The following is a 19,390-nucleotide window of genomic DNA, read 5'->3' as shown; positions in this document are numbered from 1 at the left end:
CCTCTCTCTCTCTCCCTCCTCTCCCCTCTCCCTTCCTCTCTCTCTCCCCCTCTCCTCCCCTCCTCTCTCTCTCCCCCCTCTCCCCCTCCTCTCTCTCCCCTCCTCTCTCTCTCTCCCCCCTCCCTCCTCTCTCTCTCCCCCCCTCCCTCTCTCTCTCTCTCCCCCTCCTTCTCTCTCTCTCTCCCCTCCTCTCCCCCCTCTCCCCCCTCCCCCCCCCCCCCCTCACCTGCCAGGTGGGGTCAGCATGTCTGTAGTAGCAGAAGTTGTCGGTGATCCATTGGTAGATGGAGGACAGGGTGATCTTGGTCTTCTTGCTGGCCTGCATGGCCATGCAGATCAGGGTGGCGTAGGAGTAGGGGGGCTTGATCCGGGGCTCGGTCCGGTAGTCCACCTCGTCGGGACAGTGGCCGTGAGCCACGATCCCCGGGAGGGGGGGCATCCGGCTGTAGGCCGCCGCGGTGGGCTTCCCCGGGGTCAGGGGCGTGCCCATGCAGGCGGGGTCCCCGGCCTGGGGGGAGGCCGGGGCGTCGGCTCCGGGCGGCCGGTGGCCGAACAGGTGCGGCTGGTGGGGGGGCCGCTGCGGGCCGTCGGCCCCCAGGATGGAGAAGTCCTGCAGCCACTGCAGGCTGGTCAGGCTGTCGTCCAGACTCACCGAGCCGCAGTCCCGGTCCCGCTGCTCGGCCTGGGCCGCCGCCGACACCACCTCCTCCTCCAGCCCCCCCGAGCCTCCGGGCCGGGGGTCGGCACAGCTCAGAGACATGTCCGTCCAGCACCGGGTCCTCTCCGGGTCCTCTCCGGGTCCTGGTCCTCCGCTGCCTGCCAGGACACTGACAGGACAGACAGTCAGCTGAGACTCAGCAGAGACCCGGAGACAAGCAGCAGGTCTCCGGGTCTCTGCGGGTCTCCGGGTCTCTGCGGGTCTCTGCGGGTCTCTCCGGGTCTCTGCAGGTCTCCGGAGCTCTGCAGGTCTCCGGGTCTCTGCAGGTCTCCGGAGCTCTGCAGGTCTCTGCAGGTCTCCGGTCTTATCGCAGCACAGAATTATCTGGAAACTTGAACTTTAACGTTTGATGAGCTAATTTCAGGTCGAAGAAGTTTCCGGAAACTTTTCACTGTTTGATAACTTTAAATGACTCATCACACAGTAAAACTGAGCGATTATTATTTTTGCTCTCTTTTTTTTCTATTTCACTCCACGTTATTTATATCTGTTATGGACTCATAATGATGATAATAATAATAATAATAATAATAATAATAATAATAATAATAATATGTGCTGTGTTCAGGGCTGACTCGGATGTTTCAGGCCTCAGATTAAAGGACTTTACATTCAGGACTCACCTTGGTCAGCTGCTGCAGAGATCAGTTAAATCCTAAACCAGGTCCGTCCAGGTCTGGACTCAGACCACCTGTCCTAAGTGCAGTCTGGGGACAGAAGGAGGGATTCCTGTGGAGGATCTTGGCGCTGAGCTGTCCGCCTCTGGTCCCTCCGGAGGGTTTAATACCTGGAGCAGGAGGTTTGTCCAGAACCATAGAAACCGCCCCCCCCAGTAAACAGCTCCCTGCGCCTCCATTGGTCAGCTGGTTTCTATGGCAGCTTCATTTTTAATCATTCCCAAGTCAACTGAGGCTGCTGGTTCTCAAACTGAGGCCCGGGGCCCCCCGGGGGGCCACAGCTCCGTCTGAGACTAAGACTTTCACTTTTAAAGATTAAGATCCAGGAGTGTTTGAGGCAGGTTGAATTTTTTTCTGTTGATTCAGTGAAGAAATATTCAAACAGAGGTGATTCCAGCTGTTTGTCTCAGTGCAGCTGGACCAAATTCAGATGATAATATTTATTAAAGCTGTCAAACGTTTTTTAAACGTACTTTAACTTTACTACGTGAATATTTCTCTGACCACGTCCTTCCTGTCTGATGACGTCGCAGGCTCTTTGTAAACCTGGACCAGGACTCCAGATCCTAGACCACCCAGAGTTCCCCCAGTCTCAAACCTTTTTACAGTCGATTCCATTTACTGTCTCTAGTGTCGTCTTCTTTTAGCCGACTCAACAGATACTTTGGTTTGTGTCAGCTGTAGATTCACTTGATAGAACGGTTCACTTTTTTGTTTATAAAGACGTGATAATATAGAATTTTAATATTTATCTGATCTTATTTTAATCCTCTCTATTTTGTGTTTCGTGTTTTGTGCGTCTTTTATTGATGTAACGATGTTTAATGCACTTTGCTGTTTAAAGCTTCAGTATGAACAGACACACTGCTGTTCATTGATCTGGTTGAACTCTGTGTGTGTGTGTGTGTGTGTGTGTGTCTTCAGTCAAGTCCACCAGCAGAAACTCCTGCTCCATCGTCCTCTCTAATCCTTCTGGGTCCTGATGTCAAGTTCCCCCCAACTTGCTGCTCTGTGAGGTCACTGTGGTTGGCTGCTCTCTCACTGACCTCTGACCTCTGACCTCTGCAGGAGGTACAGGGAGGGTCAGGGTCTGTCTGAAGGGGTCGGCCTCATCTGAGGCTCAGACCTGTCAGGGTCTGAACAACAGTCGGATTCTGTGGGTGAGAAGATGTTGGGGGCTGGATGAAGACCTGGGCAGGTTTTAGTGGTCAGTCAGACTGAGTCATAACTGATGTGATCTGTTGGGACTGGAATGGCGTTTCAGGGGGGCCAGGAGCTGGTCTGAAGATCTGAAGGACCCAGTGAAGACAATCTGTGGGACCAGGAAGGAAACACTGATGGACTGAGGACGGGAGCCAGGGAGAGAGGTGGACATACCTGGGACCAAGACAGTCCACCTGTGATCAATGTCCAGTTAAGCTAATGACACTGACAATAAAAAAAAGTTTATGAAGCCAAAATAAAACAAGTTATTTTCAAAATAAAGGCAGTTTTAATGGATCTTAGCTGCAGTGTATAAAGGTGAACACATGAGGGCGCCACGTGACCTCAAACTGAGGTGAACATGTGGTTCAGTTTTTTTTTTTTTATAATGGACATGAATAAATATTTCTATCAGACAGAAAGTGGATGTAAAACAGGTTATTGACGTGATGACGGAGTGTGACAGTGAACTGATATAACTATGATGAACAGTAAAGAGCTGATGTGAAGAAGAAAATATGAGAAACAATAATAACGTGAAAAGAAATGAAACGTCGAATAGAAGTGAGGTGATTTTAGTTTGTGTGCTGAACTCGCTGTTTACATGTGTGCGGAGGAAACAGCCAATCAGGTGTATGAAAACACGTGACGTAAGCGTAACGGCCTGGGGAAGCGTTCGATAAAATGATAAAGTCACCGCGAGAGGGCGGAGTCTTACCGACAGCCTGTCTCCGTCCGGTCCCGCCCAATTGGATCGTCACCGAGAAAAGAAACGAGCGCGACCTTAAATTTAAACGCTTCCCCTTCAGCAGCCAATCAGCGCGTCTCTGGCGCTGAGCTCGTCCAATCAGCGCCGCCGTCGTCTTTGTTGTTGCTGCCGGAGAGTCGGGCTGGGTCTGCAGGTCCAGAGGAACCGATCCGGGTCAGGACTCCGGTCTGTAGTTTCGTTCGTCATGTCGGTGAACATGGAGGAGCTCCGTCATCAGGTGATGATCAACCAGTTCGTGCTGACGGCCGGCTGCGCCGCCGACCAGGCGAAGCAGCTCCTCCAGGCGGCCCACTGGCAGTTCGAGGTGAGTGGGGGGGGTCCGGCCCGTGGCCCCGCCCGGGGTCCCGTTATCCGGTACGAACCCGACCCGGCAGGTGGTCCGGTCCCGGTGCCGGCCGATGTTTGTTTGCTTCCTCTCGGCCACGCGCTCCTCCGGCTAACGTTAGCTTAGCATCGAGGACGTGGAGCTCCGCGGGCGTGTTTACATCCCGGACAGTGGACACCGAGGCCCGGATGGACGGAGGCAGCCCCGAAAGGGCAGCCTGGTCCGGATCAGAGTCCAGGTCCGTATCAGAGTCCAGGTCCGGATCAGAGTCCAGGTCCGGATTAGAGTCCTGGTCCGGATCAGAGTCCAGGTCCGGATCAGAGTCCAGGTCCGGATTAGAGTCCTGGTCCGGATCAGAGTCCAGGTCCGTATCAGAGTCCAGGTCCGGATTAGAGTCCTGGTCCGGATCAGGGTCCAGGTCCTGATCAGAGTCCTGGTCCGGATCAGAGTCCATGTCCGGATCAGGGCAGCCTGGTCCGGATCAGAGTCCTGGTCCGGATCAGAGTCCAGGTCCGTATCAGAGTCCAGGTCCGGATCAGAGTCCTGGTCCGGATTAGAGTCCTGCTCCGGATCAGAACAGCCTGGTCCGGATCAGAGTCCTGGTCCGGATCAGAGTCCATGTCCCGATCAGAGTCCAAGTCCCGATCAGAGTCCTGGTCCCGATCAGGACAGCCTGGTCTGGATCAGAGCAGCCTGGTCCGGATCAGAGTCCAGGTCCGGACCGGGTCTGAGGGGCCATCTTGTCTCATCCTTTATCTGCACTTTAAATCCTTTTAGCACGTTTCCTCTTTGTTTCTTCTCTGTGACGTGTTTGGGGACTGTCGGACGTTTCTGTTTCATCAGAGGAGACAAAGAGTTCTGGCTTTCTGGACCGGGTCTCAGCGGCCTGACATTGATCCGGGTCTTGTTCAGTTATATATAGACTGATTCAGATTCTTCCTCCGTCCAGCTGTTGTCCCGCCAACTGTCCGCCCCCAGCTGAGAAAGTTGTAATGGTGAATCAGACCTGCTGTGTGGATCAACCATGTTGTTGTTGTTGTTGTTGTTGTTGTTGTTCAGCTCCTCAGATGTGACACCTGCTGTGTGGATCAACCAGGTTGTTGTTGTTGTTGTTGTTGTTGTTGTTGTTGTTGTTCAGCTCCTCAGATGTGACACCTGCTGTGTGGATCAACCAGGTTGTTGTTGTTGTTGTTGTTGTTGTTGTTGTTGTTCAGCTCCTCAGATGTGACACCTGCTGTGTGGATCAACCAGGTTGTTGTTGTTGTTGTTGTTGTTCAGCTCCTCAGATGTGACACCTGCTGTGCGACAGGAGGAACAGGTGTCATTATCTGCCGACAAAAATTAAAAAGGCTAATGGGGCTAATCTGGAGCTGAAACAGTCACTGAACGGAACAGTTCTGGACGTTGATGATCGTTCTGGCGGCCCGTCTGAGCCTCATCAGGCTGCGGAGCAGGACCAGAGTCCAGTTTCTACACAGAAGTCCCAGTTTTCTGTTCCCATCTCGTCCAAAAAGGACCCAGAACCCACCAAAATAAGAGTCTGACAAACACTTTCACTTTTACAGTCATCTTTTAGTCATCAGCTTTTTCTTGTTCTTAGAAATTTTACCAAACAAGAATTATTTGTTTTTCCAGATGACTCAGTTGGTTGTTGTGTTTGTGTGATGTGTGTGAACTGGTTGTGTTGTGTTGGCTGGGTTCACCTGGTGGTCCGTCTCCAGATGAAGGAGCTGAAGTCTGGTGTTTCCTGTCTAAAGAGAACAAACTGTGCTGTGAAAATGACAAACCCACAAGTCGTGACAGTCGTCAGTTGTGTTGTGACATTGTGCTTCAGTAACACAAAGGACCCACACACTCTTCTCTGATAAGGTCTCATTCAAATGATGAGGAGTTTTTTTCCACAAAGCTAATGAAGCTAACGTTAGCTGTGGCAGTGATGTAGTTAGTGTGTCTTCAGATTAGTTTGAATTCGAAAATGTTTATTGAGCTAACACTTTCCCATACACTTCAACTGTGGCTGAGCAGTAAACCCCCCCGCTCACACTCCAACTTTAACAACAAACGTGTGAACACAAAGTTCATGTATAAATACGAGGCTGATGGTTCTACCTGGAGATCACCCCCCCCCCCCCTCAGGAATGTTTCCTCCTCCCTACACAACAAGGAGACAGCTCATTCTTTGTGTTTCCTGTTTGTTGTGTGTGTGTTTGATTGAAATGTTGTGTTTGTCGTGTTTAACTGGAAACATCAGTGACGTATTTAAATATCATTCATAAGATCTAATGATACCCCCCCCCCCCCCCCCACAGACGGCCCTGAGCTCCTTCTTCCAGGAGGCCAACATCCCCAGCCACCACCACCAGATGGTGAGTACGTTTGGTATCCTTTCACAGACCTGATCCTCTTCTTCTGGTCCCGGACCAGGACCAGGACCAGGACCAGGACCAGAGGAAGAAGATCAGGTCCAGATGATTCTGCATGTCAAGATCAAAGGCAGCAAACATCAACACGACACACACACTGATGATGGTGACGATGAAGCACAGTGTGATGACATCACAGCTCAGAGGAGAGCTGTTTCCTTCTGGACCATCAGGGCCCTGATCCTAACGACGGCCTGTTATTGGCTGGCTCACTGCTTGTGGGCGGAGCTAGAGGGTGACGGTTAATCAAACCTTCAAGACTCCAGGTCATCGGTGTGACAGAACCGGTTCTGTGGCATTTGTGTGTCAGACCTGTGAGAAGTGTTGTTGTTCATACACAGATCAGACCTGGACTCCAGCGTCCCCCGAGGAGCCGAGCATGATCCGACAAGTCTAAACAAACATGGCTTCCACTGTCATATTTTTAATTTGGCATCACCAACCATTTTTTCTTCTTCTCCAAGAGAGAGTCTAAACAAATGTGTGATAGTGTCCGCAGTGTGTCGGCCTCTGCGGCCTGCTCTAAATACCCGCCGGCACAGCTGAGAGCCCGCTTTCTATTTGTAACTGCTACCTGATCTGTGTTTGTGTGTCTCCCTTTGCTTTGGCAACCAGCAGCATGTCACATGACGCTTTATCAGACTGATCCCTCGTCACCACGGTGACGACTGACCCTCGCTCTTGTTTCTGCCCACAGATGTGTACTCCGAGAAACACTCCTGCCACACCACCAAACTTCCCCGATGCCATCACCATGTTCTCCAAACTGCGTGCAAACGAGTGCGGCTCCGGCGCCGGGAGCAGACCGTCCCAGGTGTCGATGGCGTGCTCCCCCCCCATCCCCTCCTCCACGGCAGGGTTCGGCTCCTTCTGGGCTTCCTCGCCGCCCAGCCACCAGCCGGGGTGGCTGCCGCCATCGTCGCCCACCGGCCACCACATGCACCACCACCACTACCATATGCAACAGACTCCCATGTGGCCCCCCGTGTCCCAGCCCAGCGGCACCCAGCAGCCCCCTGTCATGTCGGCGCTCCACGGCCAGAGATGAGACTGTACGGCGGGGGGAGGGGAGGCCTGGGCGGCTGGTTCACGTGTAGCCAGGAGCAGGGGGTGGGGCGGGGGGCGGGGTTATGTGTGGAATTAGAGGACGAGATCTTCTTCTTCTCTTTTTTTCTAAATTGAAGATGAGCAGCTTTTCCTCGCTGTCTTCATCATGTCTTCATCCGAGCCGAGGACAAACCTGGAGGTCGCCGACACCACCGACTCTCAACTCAAAAACTCTTCTTCATCATCGATGATCCTGGACCTGATCCAGGACCAGATCCAGGACCTGTCAGCACTTACTGAGGAGAAGGAGCCATGTGATCTTTTTTCTTACAAACTCTTCTTCACAGAAATAATCAAACAGGAAGTCGCAATAACCAGCAGACAAAGACGTTGACTGGAGAAAGAGGAGGAGCAGTGACTGTCGATCTCAGGTGTGTCACTGAGGAACCAGAGGGGGCGGGGCTTCAGGTTCACGCACCGATGGCTCCTTTACGTTTGAATCACAGAGAATCAGATGTTCCTCAGAAAATCACTGATGCAAAACAAGGAGCTTGATGCTTGATGTTCTATCAAAACCAACAAATAAACAAGGCTGAAGCTGTTTCCTTCACAGCTTCATTTTTTTAATCATTTACTGACTGATCAAATAAAATTCTGAAAGCTTTCAGGTAAACCAACTGCTCCATGATTGGACGGTGGCCCAGGAGGGAGGGGCTTGCGCCTTGTGAAATCACAAAGTCCCAGAGGGGAAAACATGGACGCCTAAATGAGCTGCTCTCTGTGATTCAAACGTGGCGATGACACGAGAAGCAACATGAACTGAAAGTCCTGATTGAAGGAAACAGTTTGCAATAATCAGATTATGAGTTGAAGAGCCGCCACGTTTTACTTTTTCATTTCTGACGCTTGTTTAAAAAGACTTTAAAAAGCCAGAAAGCTTGTTAATCTGTTTCCTCTCCACTTTGATAATGAGGGGCAGATGTAAATAAACCCTCAGTAACACACACAAGGAAGCTACCGTCGTGTGATTGGTGGGTTCAGACTCAGTGATTTTCCACACAACCTTTCAGATGCTCAAACAAACACTCCTACCTCTGTCCGTCTGAACGTCCCCACGCTGCTCTGACGGCTCAGTGGGTCTGGACTGGCTTCGGTCCAGAATCCCAGATGAATGTTCAGACCCACAGAAAACCTCAGCAGGCTTGTTTTACTTCCTGTTTCTATCACCTGTACATTAGCTTCAAGGATCAGATAACAAAATGTCACCTTCACCCCGACATCAGGGAGAGGCAGGAGACACACACACACACACAGAGCTTCACAAAGACAATCAAACACTTCTTGTGTCTCAGATTTGTACCTGCTCACTTTTCGTACACCACCAAGTGTCCGCTGTCTGGGGGGTGGGACAGAGTTTTCCCTAAATGAATGAAATATCTTCTCCATGATGAGATCACAGAAACAAAAGACCTGAAGGAAAAATCTGCCCGACAGCAGAGACACTTTTATGTTTTTAAAATGGTCACACCAATACTAGAAGAAGACCATGACCTTTGACCTTTTCAGAGCCACATTGAGGTGACTCTGAATATGAGCTGTCAATCAATTTGAAAACTCGGCTTCATCGTCATTATTGATTAACCCGCCTGATGACCGATTTGATTAAAACAGATAAAATCATCAGGTTCAATTTAAAGCTGGAACCGTCAGAAGAGTTCTTTCATAACAGCCGTACCCTGAATCCTGGATCACATCAGCTCTCTGTTCTGAGTCTGAGGGCAGATTTTTCCTTGACCTCAGATGTTGGTGGTTTGTGGAGACCATCCAGGGCCTCTGTCATGGAGCTGGTGTGTGCCAGCCGCCCTGAAGGCTGATTGATTTGTCTCATCACCTGCTCTGTTCTCAGACGTTCATTCTTTCATTCATGACTCTTTTCTAGAGATTTCCTGAAAGTACTTTGTTTATTTCCTCTGTTGAAATTTGTATTTATATGTTTAATAAAACAAGCTATGACCTGCTGCTGACGTCTTTGTTTTGGTTCTTACTGTAAGAGCTAACGGACCTGGAGGGAAAGAGAAACCTGCGGTTCCCTCAGCTGAAGCTGAAGATGGAGGAAGGATGTGGCTGCGGTGTCAAACTGAGCTGCTCGTCTGTCCTAAAAAAAGAGAGGCCCGTGCTTTATTTTAAAGGTCGCCATTTCAATGTTCTTCAACAGTTTTGTTCCTTTGTTGATTTTTAAGGCCCATATTTATTAATAAATAGTTAATAACAAATATATATCCACTACAACTTAACAGGAGAAGATACTCTGTGAATCCTCCAATAAAAACTCTTGACTTTTCTTTACTGTCACATTGGGTTTGTCAGATAGTCCGAAACCACAGACTCGAGGCGTCTCTCCACATGAAAACAAATTCTTCAAAGACAGGAAACTGTTTGGCCCCGCCCACTCTGATGACATCTGCTCTCACCTTCACTCACTTCCTGCTCTGGGCCTCATGTTTCTGTGAACAGGAAGTGCACTAGTGATACATTTCCTCTCCTGGTGAAACAGTTTTACTGGACAGCTGCTGCCCAACACTGACAGTTGAGACAACATGGGGGGTGCAGAAATGCTGGCATGATGCCACCAGTTAGAAATAACGGGAAGTGGTTGAATTTACACTCAGGTTTATTAATTATTATTGATGATAACACTATATGTGGAGTCAGTAACTCATCAGGTTCAAAGGTCAGACAGCTCTGTGTCGCCTCCTACAGGTCGGACTGATGCAGCTGAAGCCTGAGAGCTCTGAGACGGGCAGCCCATCGCCGACACCGGCCAGTCCCGACCCGAGCAGCTGGAGACTGTTGGGGGGTGTTAAACCAAAACGACCAGAAAGGAAACGGTTTCAGTCAGGAAATAAATGATCTATAAATGAATAGATCAGACCTGGTCCACCTGCGATACTCACCTGAGCGGCTGCACTGGGCGCTCTTCATGCTGAGGGGGTGGTGACCCAGAGCGGCGTGCCCCCCCTCTGGAGAAGCAGCAGGCTTGTGTGACAGAGAACATTTGGCTTTGTCTTTAGTCCTGCAGACGCCTGAGGTCACTGCAGCACAAGACCAGGTCAGACAACTCAAGTGCAAAGTGATGTCACCCAACAGAGACAGCATCGGAACTAAAGCTGCAGGTTTTGACTGTCCAGGCTTCACTCAGCAGTTTTCTATTTATCTGAATAATCTGCAGCCGTCTGGATGGTTTACCGTCTTTGGTGGTGATTGCAGGTAGTTTAGTTTCTGTGGTTCTGACGGCTGGGACATTCAGGCGACCTCTGTAAATATGTCCATCCAGTCCAACGATATCAACCTCCTCTGACTAACACACACACAGACAGACACACACCATGTATTTACAGTGTCTCTGTGAGGCTGATTTGTCAGCAGTGGGGGTCAGCTCTGGTTTGTGTTGTAAAAATAAAGTGTGATGAAGCTCATCTCTTCCTCCGTTCATACCTGGACCACCCCCTCCCCATCAGGCTGACTGTGGTGCTTCGTGTTCTGCAGGCCAGAACGTCGCTGGCTGGCTGAGGTGACCGTGTGACTGCCGCCGCAGCTCCGTGACACGGCCAGGTGACTGTAGTCCGACAGCTCGGCGACACGTTCACTGAATAAATAACAAGATTCAAATCTGAGCCAACAAACCTCCAGCTGCTGATTCTCCAACTGACCTGAAGCTCAACATCTACAGAGGAAGGACAGACCACATCCTGGTCCAGACCCAGATTCAGAAAACACTCATTACATATTTTCTTCTAATCCTGTGACAGACTGGATAAAATGTTCCTCCGTCCCGGCCCTGACTCACTGCTGGACTCCCAACTGGACTCCCAGCTGGTTCTGGTTCTCGCTCATGGTGTCCTGGGTGCTGGTTCTGTCACTGCGTTTCAGCTGTTTCTCCATCTGCCTGCACATCTGGATCTGCTCCCTCCTCCTGCCTGAGTTAGCTACCACAAAGTTGTGGCAGTTGGTCCCTGATTTCAGGCTGAGACAGTGAGACGGTTCACAGAGAGACCGGTTCACAGTCAGACCAGGTTCTGAGTCTGTGTTCAGCAATTCTAGACTGAGGGTTCATTAAGAACCGTTCCGTTTGTGTTTATCGATCAATACAAATCTTTTACATGTAACACAATAAAACAGGACGTGATAAGAGCCAACCAGCAGTCTGGACTCTGGCGGACTCTGCTGGTGAACCAAGAGCAGCTCTCACCTCCTGTAGTGCTGTCGAAACTGCTCCAGAGCGTAGACGGTGAACGGCCTGATGGATCTGTGGGAGGAGAATCCAGGGGAGGAGGGCAGCGTCATCAAATGACTGTTAGAGACACACAAACATCAGAGAGATCATCAGAGTCCTGAAGAAAACGTTGTCTTGAATGTGACAATAATGAAGTGAGGCTGTTGATGTGGACTCACGGCCCGGGGGTCTGCTTCACGACGGGTCGGTCACAGGACAGGCAGTGGAATCTGTCCACCAGCTGTCTGGAAACAGCACATTGTGTTCACAGGGAAACAAACAAACAAACAGGAACACAAGAGGACTGATGATGTTAGTGTGGTTAGTGTGGACGCTGAGAGGACTTTATAGAAACCTGACCTGAAGCTGGTTGTGTAATTAGCAGGTCCACAGGTGTTCCTGGCACACATGAACTCTTTCATCACTTACTTCCTGAGAGCAGCAGCGTCTTCGTGCTCTGCAGCTCCCTGAGTCTGCAGCTTCTCATCGATGTTCTTCCTGCAGTCTTCCAGCTGTTTCTTCACCGTGTCCAGCTCAGTCCGGACCAGCTGTGGAGAGTCAAACACCAGGAGCTTCATCAGATCAGAGGACTCACCCCCCCGCCTCCATGGTCTTAATGAGTTTGTTCTACCTTACACTCCATCTCAGAGGAGAGCTTGTCCATGACTTTGTGCCAGTCCTGGGCCTGGTCCGTCACCTGGCCCTGCAGCTGGTGGAACATGGTGTTGAGCTGCTCTGTGGCAGAGTCGAACTGAAGACGACTCACTTTGCTGTCCAGAGCTGATTTATCTGCTTTCTTTAGGTGGCGGGAAAACAAGGACCCAAAATAAACAAAGTTTTTTTGGTGCTTTTCTGAGAATATTGACGTTAAAAAGTTAAACACTCACGATTTCATTCTCCACCATCAGCTTGTCGGCTTTCTTCTCCTCCAGCTCCTCCGTCGTCTTGAACAGCTCCTGAGATCAGCAGAAAGACGCATTGGGTCGGCATTACCAGGTCATCATCCGACTTTAAGCATTATTATGACAACAAACATTTTGTTTGCTTAAAGTCAGAAAAATGTGTAATGATTGATTAACTTATGGTCAGAAATCCAGAAACACACAGCATTTAGTCTGCGTGTGTTGCATCAGTGATGACATTTTCAAACCTCGTTTTTAAATCCGAGGATCTGAGCTGTTCTGCTCTCTACCCTGATCATCAGTGTTTGTCATGTGACTGAAAAAAAGCTTTTAAAGAAAACTGTTGTTGTTGGCTCCATAAAAAGAAATCTTCAGCTTTCAGATCTGTTTTCTTCTCTCAATGACAGTCAATCATAAGCCACCAAAGAGATGACATAATCTGGTTGTTGTGTGTCTCCACCTGGATGTGGCTATGCTTCTGTCTGTTGTCCTCGTGCAGCTGGCTCGTCGTTTCATGCAGTTTTTCACACTCAGCTTGAAGCTGCAGGATTGCCGTCTGCACGTCGTTCATCAGGTCCACACTCTGAAAAAACATTCAGTCACTGTTAATCCAGATGTGCACGTTAGTGTAGAACCACACACACAGCTCCACCTCTGGCCTGGTTCTGTCTGTACTGACTTGTCTGTCCTCCCTCTCCTGCAGCATCCCTGCTCTACTTCCTGTCTGCTGTCTGAGGAGACAGTTCACCCGCTCCTGCAGGTGTTCATAGTGCTGGAACAGTCGGCTGAGCTGCCCCTCCATGTTTACTGAGCTGGTGGAGACAGCCAGCCCGCCTTTACCCTGACTGAGGCCCCGGCCCCCATCCTGGAGCTCGGAGGTCAGGGACAGCATCATGTCCTCCAGCCTCCCCTGCAGGTTGTCCAGCTGAGGTCAGAGGGCAGAGAAATGAGACCAGAAACACTTTGATCTGATAACAGTCAATGAGGCATTTTCTCCTGGATTTTTCCTGAATTTTAAAAAGAGCTATCATTATTATTCAATAACAAAAACCTCATTTAACTGTAACTAGATTCAGGATTCTGGTTTCTTGTTAGACCAGAGCCATCAATTCCTGCAGCAGCAGCTCTGACTGGCCATTAACTGACTGACTGATGTCCTTCTTGTTCATTCAGGCATTCAGAAACTCTGCTCCTCTTTTTAAATGATTTCCAGACTTGAAGCTGCAGGTCTGAGCTGCTGTCCCTGTTTGACTGTCTGTGGTCAGCTCTGGTCTGACTGTCCCCCAGGACACGTCCTGCTGCCTGACCTGGTCCTGCAGGTTCTGGTCTCTGTGTCTCTGCTCTGATGCAGCCTGCCTTATCTTCAGCAGTTTCAGGCTCTCCTCCAGCTTCTGCAGACACTTCCTGGACACAGACCGTCGTGCACAGTGATTTTGGACAAACGGAGATGAGAGCTGACTGTATGAACCCTGAGTGTCTCTGTAGCTGTCTGACCTCCCTCAGTGTTTCCACCTGTCTTTACCTGAAGACGGACATTTGCTGCCTTAGCTCCTGGATGTCTGAGTCCTCGCTCCCTGGCGCTGCCTCTGAGCTGGTTTCTCTGTCCTGACTCACAGACACGTCGTCCAAACTGTCCAGCTTTGCACGGACACATTACATCATCAGAGTCACAGCAGACAGGAGTTTGTCTTGTGAGGATGTTCGTCTCTGTTGCCTCTGTTGTCTCACCCACCTTTTCCCGCTCTTCCACCAAGCTGTCTATCAATTTTCTCTGCTCCTTCAGCTGATCCATCAGGTTTCCAGTCACATCCTGAGAACCTGAACAACATGGAGCTGTTTGTTAAATGAAATGCAGACTGAACAGCCTTTCATTGTAGTGTGCTCTGAGTTTCAGGCTGAGTTTAACCAGTTTTCCGATGTTATTTTAGAGCCAGTGTGATCATGTGATCGATAGTTACCCTGGTTACTGATGGTGTCCCTGAGCTGATCCAGCTGCGTCTGATCCACCTTTCCCTCCTCCAGAGCTGCCACACGAGTTTCCAGATGGTTGAACTTTTCCTTCAACTTGCTGAGGGTCCTCAGAGCATCCACCGTCTCCAGGTAGCGCTCTGAGCCACCGCCTGTTCGAGACAAGTGAGACACCACTGGACCTGGTCCAGCATGAGTCTTCCCAGGAGGACCTGACAGGACCAAGGAGGTCTCTGTGGTGAGCTGGTGGGCTGAAACCTCTTCTGAAGAGACTGGAGGACCAGCAGAGTCCTCGGCCGGGTGGATGGGGGACGTGTTGCTGTTATAAGGCTCATCTGTAGATCTGAGCAGATCAACGACCCCTGATTCATCCAGCCTCTGTAAAAACAGAAGTTTGGAACTATCCTGAATGTGTGAACACCCAATCAGACTTAAAGGTCCGCTGATGATTTTCTCCAGTGTTTTCAGTGTTTTTCATTTTTCTCACCTGCTGGTCCCCCCCCCCGCTGAGTAGAGCTGACTCCATGACGTCCCAGGTCACACACCGACTCAGATCATCTGGATATTTCTGAACTGTGTCCTTCAGAGATCTCTGAGGCGACCAGACAAAGTTTCACAGTCACTGCAGGAAAATAGTGACATCACATGATTTCAGTATAAACAGCAGAGCGAGGTGCTCACCACGGTCTCCTCCAGAGTCTCCACACGGCGGCAGCATGTCTCCACAGCAGCAGCCATGTCTGGCTCTGTGCCACCCTCCATCTGAACACAAGAGACGTGCCCATCATGTCCACTGAGGTCGTCCTCGCTTAAACCTCATTTTCATGTGAATGATCCAGAAACACAATAATCTGCCATTTTCTGGATTCACAGGAAAAGTCATCTTGAAAGAATGTTGTCTGGGCCATGCAGATGACTGAATGAATGACTTTTGTCTGATTTTACTTTGTGTTCATAAACTTTTGGACCCAGACCAGAACTTAGTCTTCTGACTGTTCTTCAGACCTGTGGCGCCATGAGGCTGATACTGGATCAGAGCTCAGGCCAGAAGGAAATAAATATCTGCAGCAGTTATTGATTAATCCATCCACAGACCTACTGTGACTGTTCTGTTACCGTGGTGATGGTTTATTGCTCAGGGTCAGGTAGTCTCACCTTGTGTTGGTGCAGCTCGTTGATCTGAACCTTCAGACTGTCCCTCTGGGTGTGGAGCGTTTGTATGAGCGTCATGGCCTGGAAACAAGCATGGCAGAAATGCCTGTTTTTAAATACTTCAGTTGATATTAAAAATATACGCTGGGCCGAGAATAGATGAGAAACCTTAATGATTCTTTAATTAAAAGTGTGTCAGGACTCAGAGGATCATTCTCCCAGACTCCAGGGAAACAAGACTGGAATTCAGAGTCTAATACACAACAATGGAGATGTCAGAGAGGAATCGGGCTGCTGATAATCTGTTCTTTAACCAGATTATTTAAACGCCCTGTGAGGCGCTCAGGACTTGTTGGCAGAGTCAACAGGTCAATAGTTGCATTTTGTGCGTGTGTGTGTGTGTGTGTGTGCATGTGTGTAACAAAGGAAATTCCTGAGCTGCATGTGCATTGGTGTTTGCACAACGTGTGTCACATATGCCTGGACAGGAAGTGATGCATGGCGACCCCACGCAGCTTCGCAGCCTGAATGTCTAACATGTCATTAATAAGTTCGGTCACAGGCGACTACACTCGGCCCCACAAAACAGAGTTCTGCTAACCGATATCACTTCAGGTTCGATTTCTCCTTAGCTGAGGGAATGCTCATAATCTCTACGGTTTCCTCTGTGGAGGAAAAAGTCGTTTAAAGCAGTTAAATATTACTGGTGGCATGGAGACTTCAGTGAAACTGATTTTAAGGGATCACCTAAAGATAAGGAGAAAATCTTTAATAATTAAGGGAACATTATTTTCTTTATACACGTGTTCAACCATCTTGAAACAGCCAATAAACAGGTAAACACACAGAGAGACCAAATCCTCAAATGTTGGGTGGTTGACCAGATGGGCGGGGTTTGACGGAGGTGACGTCACAAAGGTCCAGAAGTATAACTGCTGCACCGGGACTCCAACAGGACACTGATCTGTGGTTTTCATTCTCGGACACTTCAAAAAGACCTCCCGGCAGGTAATGGCTCAGTGACACAGACCGAGGCAGCCTTTGTTACTCGTTAAGCCGTCGCCTCAGTAGAACTGTCAGCCATTAACTGAATCTGGCACGTCACTCAGACGCTCTGATGGAGTCAGATCGGGCACAGGAGGGCTTCACAGCCAAACACACTTTCAATAAAAACAATTCCTCTGACAGCCTGATGGGTGCACGTTGGCGTGTGGCCTGATCCCATCACAGCTGTGCAGCGGACGGGGACCGGCAGCGACGGACGAGGGCACGCCGGGTCACTTCGTCAGGCCGAAGTCAGTGGATACACTGGCTGACCCCGGCTATGCCCATTAAGGACATGAATGATTCAGAGGACCTGCCCGATGTCCCGCTTTTCACCTGAGCGCTATTCATCCACTGACAAGCAGGATCATCTCTGCAGGGGAGTAATTACCCCCCACACACAGAGAGGGGGGTGAGATCAGGAGTGAGATAGGGAAGTCTGGGCAGGGCCACAAACACCTCCACCTTTAACATGGCCTCCTCCGCTCAGACTCTCTCTGACACAAAAGCTGATGGTTATGTTGTGTAACGCTGACATTAACTTCTTCGGCCTCTCCCTCCACAGAAACCTGAACAGAGACATGCAGAGGTCATCTGAGATGTCAGGGTGGTGCCCATCTCCTTTTGTTCTCTGCTCCGTCACCAACAGCTTCATACTACGATGAAATGTTGAGAGGGGGAGGAGGAAGAAGAGGAGGAAGAGGGGGAGGAGGGGGAGGAAGAGGGGGAGGAGGAAGAAGAGGAGGAAGAGGAGGAAGAGGGGGAGGAGGGGGAGGAAGAGGGGGAGGAGGAAGAAGAGGAGGAGGAGGAGGAAGAAGAGGAGGAAGAAGAGGAGGAAGAGGAGGAAGAGGGGGAGGAAGAGGGGGAGGAGGAAGAAGAGGAGGAAGAGGAGGAAGAGGGTGAGGAAGAGGGGGAAGGGAAGGAAGAGGAGGAAGAGGAGGAGGAAGAGGGGGAGAAGAGGAGGAAGAGGAGGAAGAAGAGGAGGAAGAGGAGGAAGAAGAGGAGGAAGAGGGGGAGAAGGAAGAGGAGGAAGAGGGGGAGAAGAGGAGGAAGAGGAGGAAGAGGAGGAGGAAGAGGGGGAGAAGAGGAGGAAGAGGAGGAAGAAGAGGAGGTAGAGGAGGAAGAAGAGGAGGAAGAGGGGGAGAAGGAAGAGGAGGAAGAGGGGGAGGAAGAGGGGGAGGAGGAAGACGGATGTGTGCTGTCACATCTCCACCCAGCTGCTTCATCTGGGGAGAAACTTTCCAGCATGTAGCACCTGGTGTGACATCACAGCCAGGGGGCGTGGCTCACCTGAACAGTGAAACAGGTCCACATTGAGCTGACTCATCGTGGAAAATATATGGAATTTGGAAAAAGTTCTATCTGTCAGTATAACAGGTTTGTTTTGCAGTTTGGAAAGAAGTTTATTTTTGAATCCCGGACTTTTAGATGTAATGGAGTCCTCTTTACTTTAATAATTCTGTAGCTAAACAAAAATCTCACTGAACAAACTTTGACTGTTACTTTCGTTCGTTTTCTTCCTGATTACAAAAAGATCTCTTTTAGAACAACACGATTAAAAAACTGCACCGTGATGCAGTAATAATAATAATAATGATAAAACTATCTGAATAAAGAGAGTTCTAATAAATGAATTCAAATCACGCTGGAGGCTGACTGTCCTCTCACCTGGGACACGCCGTCCTCGCAGGTCTGGATTCGGGACCGGAGCTTGGACAGTCCGTCCGCCGCGGGGCTGGAGCTGGGGGGCGGACCCGGGGAGGAGGCTACCCGCCGCTGCGGCTCGCTGCCGGGCTGAACCTCCCGAGGCGAGTCCCCTTCGATCTGCAGCCGCTCCGGGTCCTGGTCCGGGTCCTGGCCGGGACCGGTGACCCCCATCGGGGCGTCGGGGAGCTCGTCGCCGCTCCAGCGGATCTTCACCTCCCGGATGCCGAGCCTCCTCAGCACGGCCCGGAGCAGAGCGTGGAGGGCGGTGAAGTTGACGGCTCCGGGCCGGGGAGTCCCGATGGACAAATCCAACAGCTCCGACAAACTGACGTCCGACATGTCGGTCACTAACTCCGGCTAACGGCGCAACTGGAACCGAACTTCCAACTAACTGACGTCACCGTCCTCACCGGGACGTCACAACATTTAAGAGAAAACGGTAACTGAGTGACGTCACAACGGACACACTGACCGGAAACACCGTCCCGCCCCTTCAAAGTAAGGCAGGACGGCCAACGACCTTTGACCTCAGCGGGACACACAGTTCAAAGATTTAACAGAAATCATGATTTTATATCAACCACCGTAATAATCTGTCTCTGCTTCTCCATCTGTTGTTATTTCTACACAAAACACTCGGAATAAGCAGCGTTGTTTGTCTCTTCTGTCTAAAATAATCTGCTCCACGTTGACATGAATGTGTCAGTCATTTTTGTGTTCGTTTTTAAATCACGTGGATTAAAAGTTGAGAGAAACGTGAATGAAAATATGACATCACCGGGGCTTTTACTTTAACGGTTTTGGCCGGATGTAGTAGTCGGCTATCTCGCGCTTTGTGTCGCGGGCGCCCACGTTGTCACCCTGCAGCGTCGCCGGTCGCTAGGCAACAGGAGGCAAACGGTGCCGCGTTCACGGAACATATGGGGGGAAAAAAAAAAACACAAATTCCTGAAAATCTAAGTCCTGTCCAAAATTATTTGGTTTGATCTGTAATAAAGTGTTTGGAATTTCTTGGATGGAAATATTTTCTTCAAAATTATTTTGGTATAAGTAAACAGTTGTGTCCAGATTTTTCAAGTACTTACGTCCAACCACTGAAAAGTTTCAGTATCAATGTCATTTCAATAAATTAGACTTTATTACCATTGTTGAGTATCTTAAAATAAACTGATGTGTGTCACT

At 49.9% G+C, this 19,390-nt stretch overlaps 3 protein-coding genes across 3 annotated transcripts in view; 1 reads left to right on the top strand and 2 right to left on the bottom strand.

Annotated features, from left to right (window-relative positions):
• Positions 1-3,418, bottom strand: part of foxj1a (forkhead box J1a) — a 4,111-nt gene extending 693 nt beyond the window's left edge. Inside the window, exons 1-3 of the mRNA XM_029507977.1 lie at positions 3,317-3,418; positions 1,342-2,707; positions 227-827 (exon numbers count right to left, since the gene is read on the bottom strand). Coding sequence (XP_029363837.1) covers positions 227-760 — 534 coding nt within the window. The 5' untranslated portion in view covers positions 761-827; positions 1,342-2,707; positions 3,317-3,418. The remainder of the gene's footprint in view (positions 1-226; positions 828-1,341; positions 2,708-3,316) is intronic.
• Positions 3,419-3,438: 20 nt separating this feature from the next.
• ubald2 (UBA-like domain containing 2) lies at positions 3,439-9,186 on the top strand. The gene is made up of 3 exons (XM_029509562.1): positions 3,439-3,671; positions 6,002-6,058; positions 6,813-9,186. The coding sequence occupies exons 1-3, from the start codon at positions 3,552-3,554 to the stop codon at positions 7,161-7,163; spliced, it is 528 nt and encodes a 175-aa protein (XP_029365422.1). The 5' UTR covers positions 3,439-3,551; the 3' UTR covers positions 7,164-9,186.
• A 662-nt stretch (positions 9,187-9,848) lies between these two features.
• On the bottom strand, positions 9,849-18,616 carry LOC115048186 (uncharacterized protein C16orf96). Its single transcript, XM_029509524.1, has 16 exons — positions 18,170-18,616; positions 15,461-15,538; positions 14,987-15,067; positions 14,793-14,897; positions 14,296-14,683; positions 14,070-14,155; positions 12,798-12,920; positions 12,323-12,391; positions 12,067-12,231; positions 11,865-11,983; positions 11,615-11,680; positions 11,412-11,513; positions 10,658-10,808; positions 10,409-10,520; positions 10,117-10,254; positions 9,849-10,009 (listed from the first exon to the last, which is right to left on the bottom strand). Exons 1-16 carry the CDS (start codon positions 18,545-18,547, stop codon positions 9,888-9,890), a joined length of 2,283 nt encoding a protein of 760 aa, XP_029365384.1. The 5' UTR covers positions 18,548-18,616; the 3' UTR covers positions 9,849-9,887.
• Between the last annotated feature and the right edge of the window lie 774 nt (positions 18,617-19,390).

This window comes from Echeneis naucrates, chromosome 8 (assembly GCF_900963305.1).
Source record: "Echeneis naucrates chromosome 8, fEcheNa1.1, whole genome shotgun sequence".
Classification (NCBI taxonomy): Eukaryota; Metazoa; Chordata; class Actinopteri; order Carangiformes; family Echeneidae; genus Echeneis; species Echeneis naucrates.
This window is presented reverse-complemented; position numbering and strand designations above follow the sequence as displayed.

Excerpts from the sequence above, each read along its gene's own strand:
- ubald2 (XM_029509562.1), top strand. The coding sequence starts at position 3,552 with ATGTCGGTGAACATGGAGGAGCTCCGTCATCAGGTGATGATCAACCAG. Across the intron at positions 3,672-6,001 it reads CGGCCCACTGGCAGTTCGAG|ACGGCCCTGAGCTCCTTCTT; the intron begins GTGAGTGGGGGG and ends CCCCCCCCACAG. Across the intron at positions 6,059-6,812 it reads CCAGCCACCACCACCAGATG|ATGTGTACTCCGAGAAACAC; the intron begins GTGAGTACGTTT and ends TTCTGCCCACAG.
- LOC115048186 (XM_029509524.1), bottom strand. The coding sequence starts at position 18,547 with ATGTCGGACGTCAGTTTGTCGGAGCTGTTGGATTTGTCCATCGGGACT. Across the intron at positions 12,921-14,069 it reads TGGTGGAAGAGCGGGAAAAG|AGTGTGGACCTGATGAACGA; the intron begins GTGGGTGAGACA and ends ATGTTTTTTCAG. Across the intron at positions 11,984-12,066 it reads CCTCTGAGATGGAGTGTAAG|CTGGTCCGGACTGAGCTGGA; the intron begins GTAGAACAAACT and ends GACTCTCCACAG.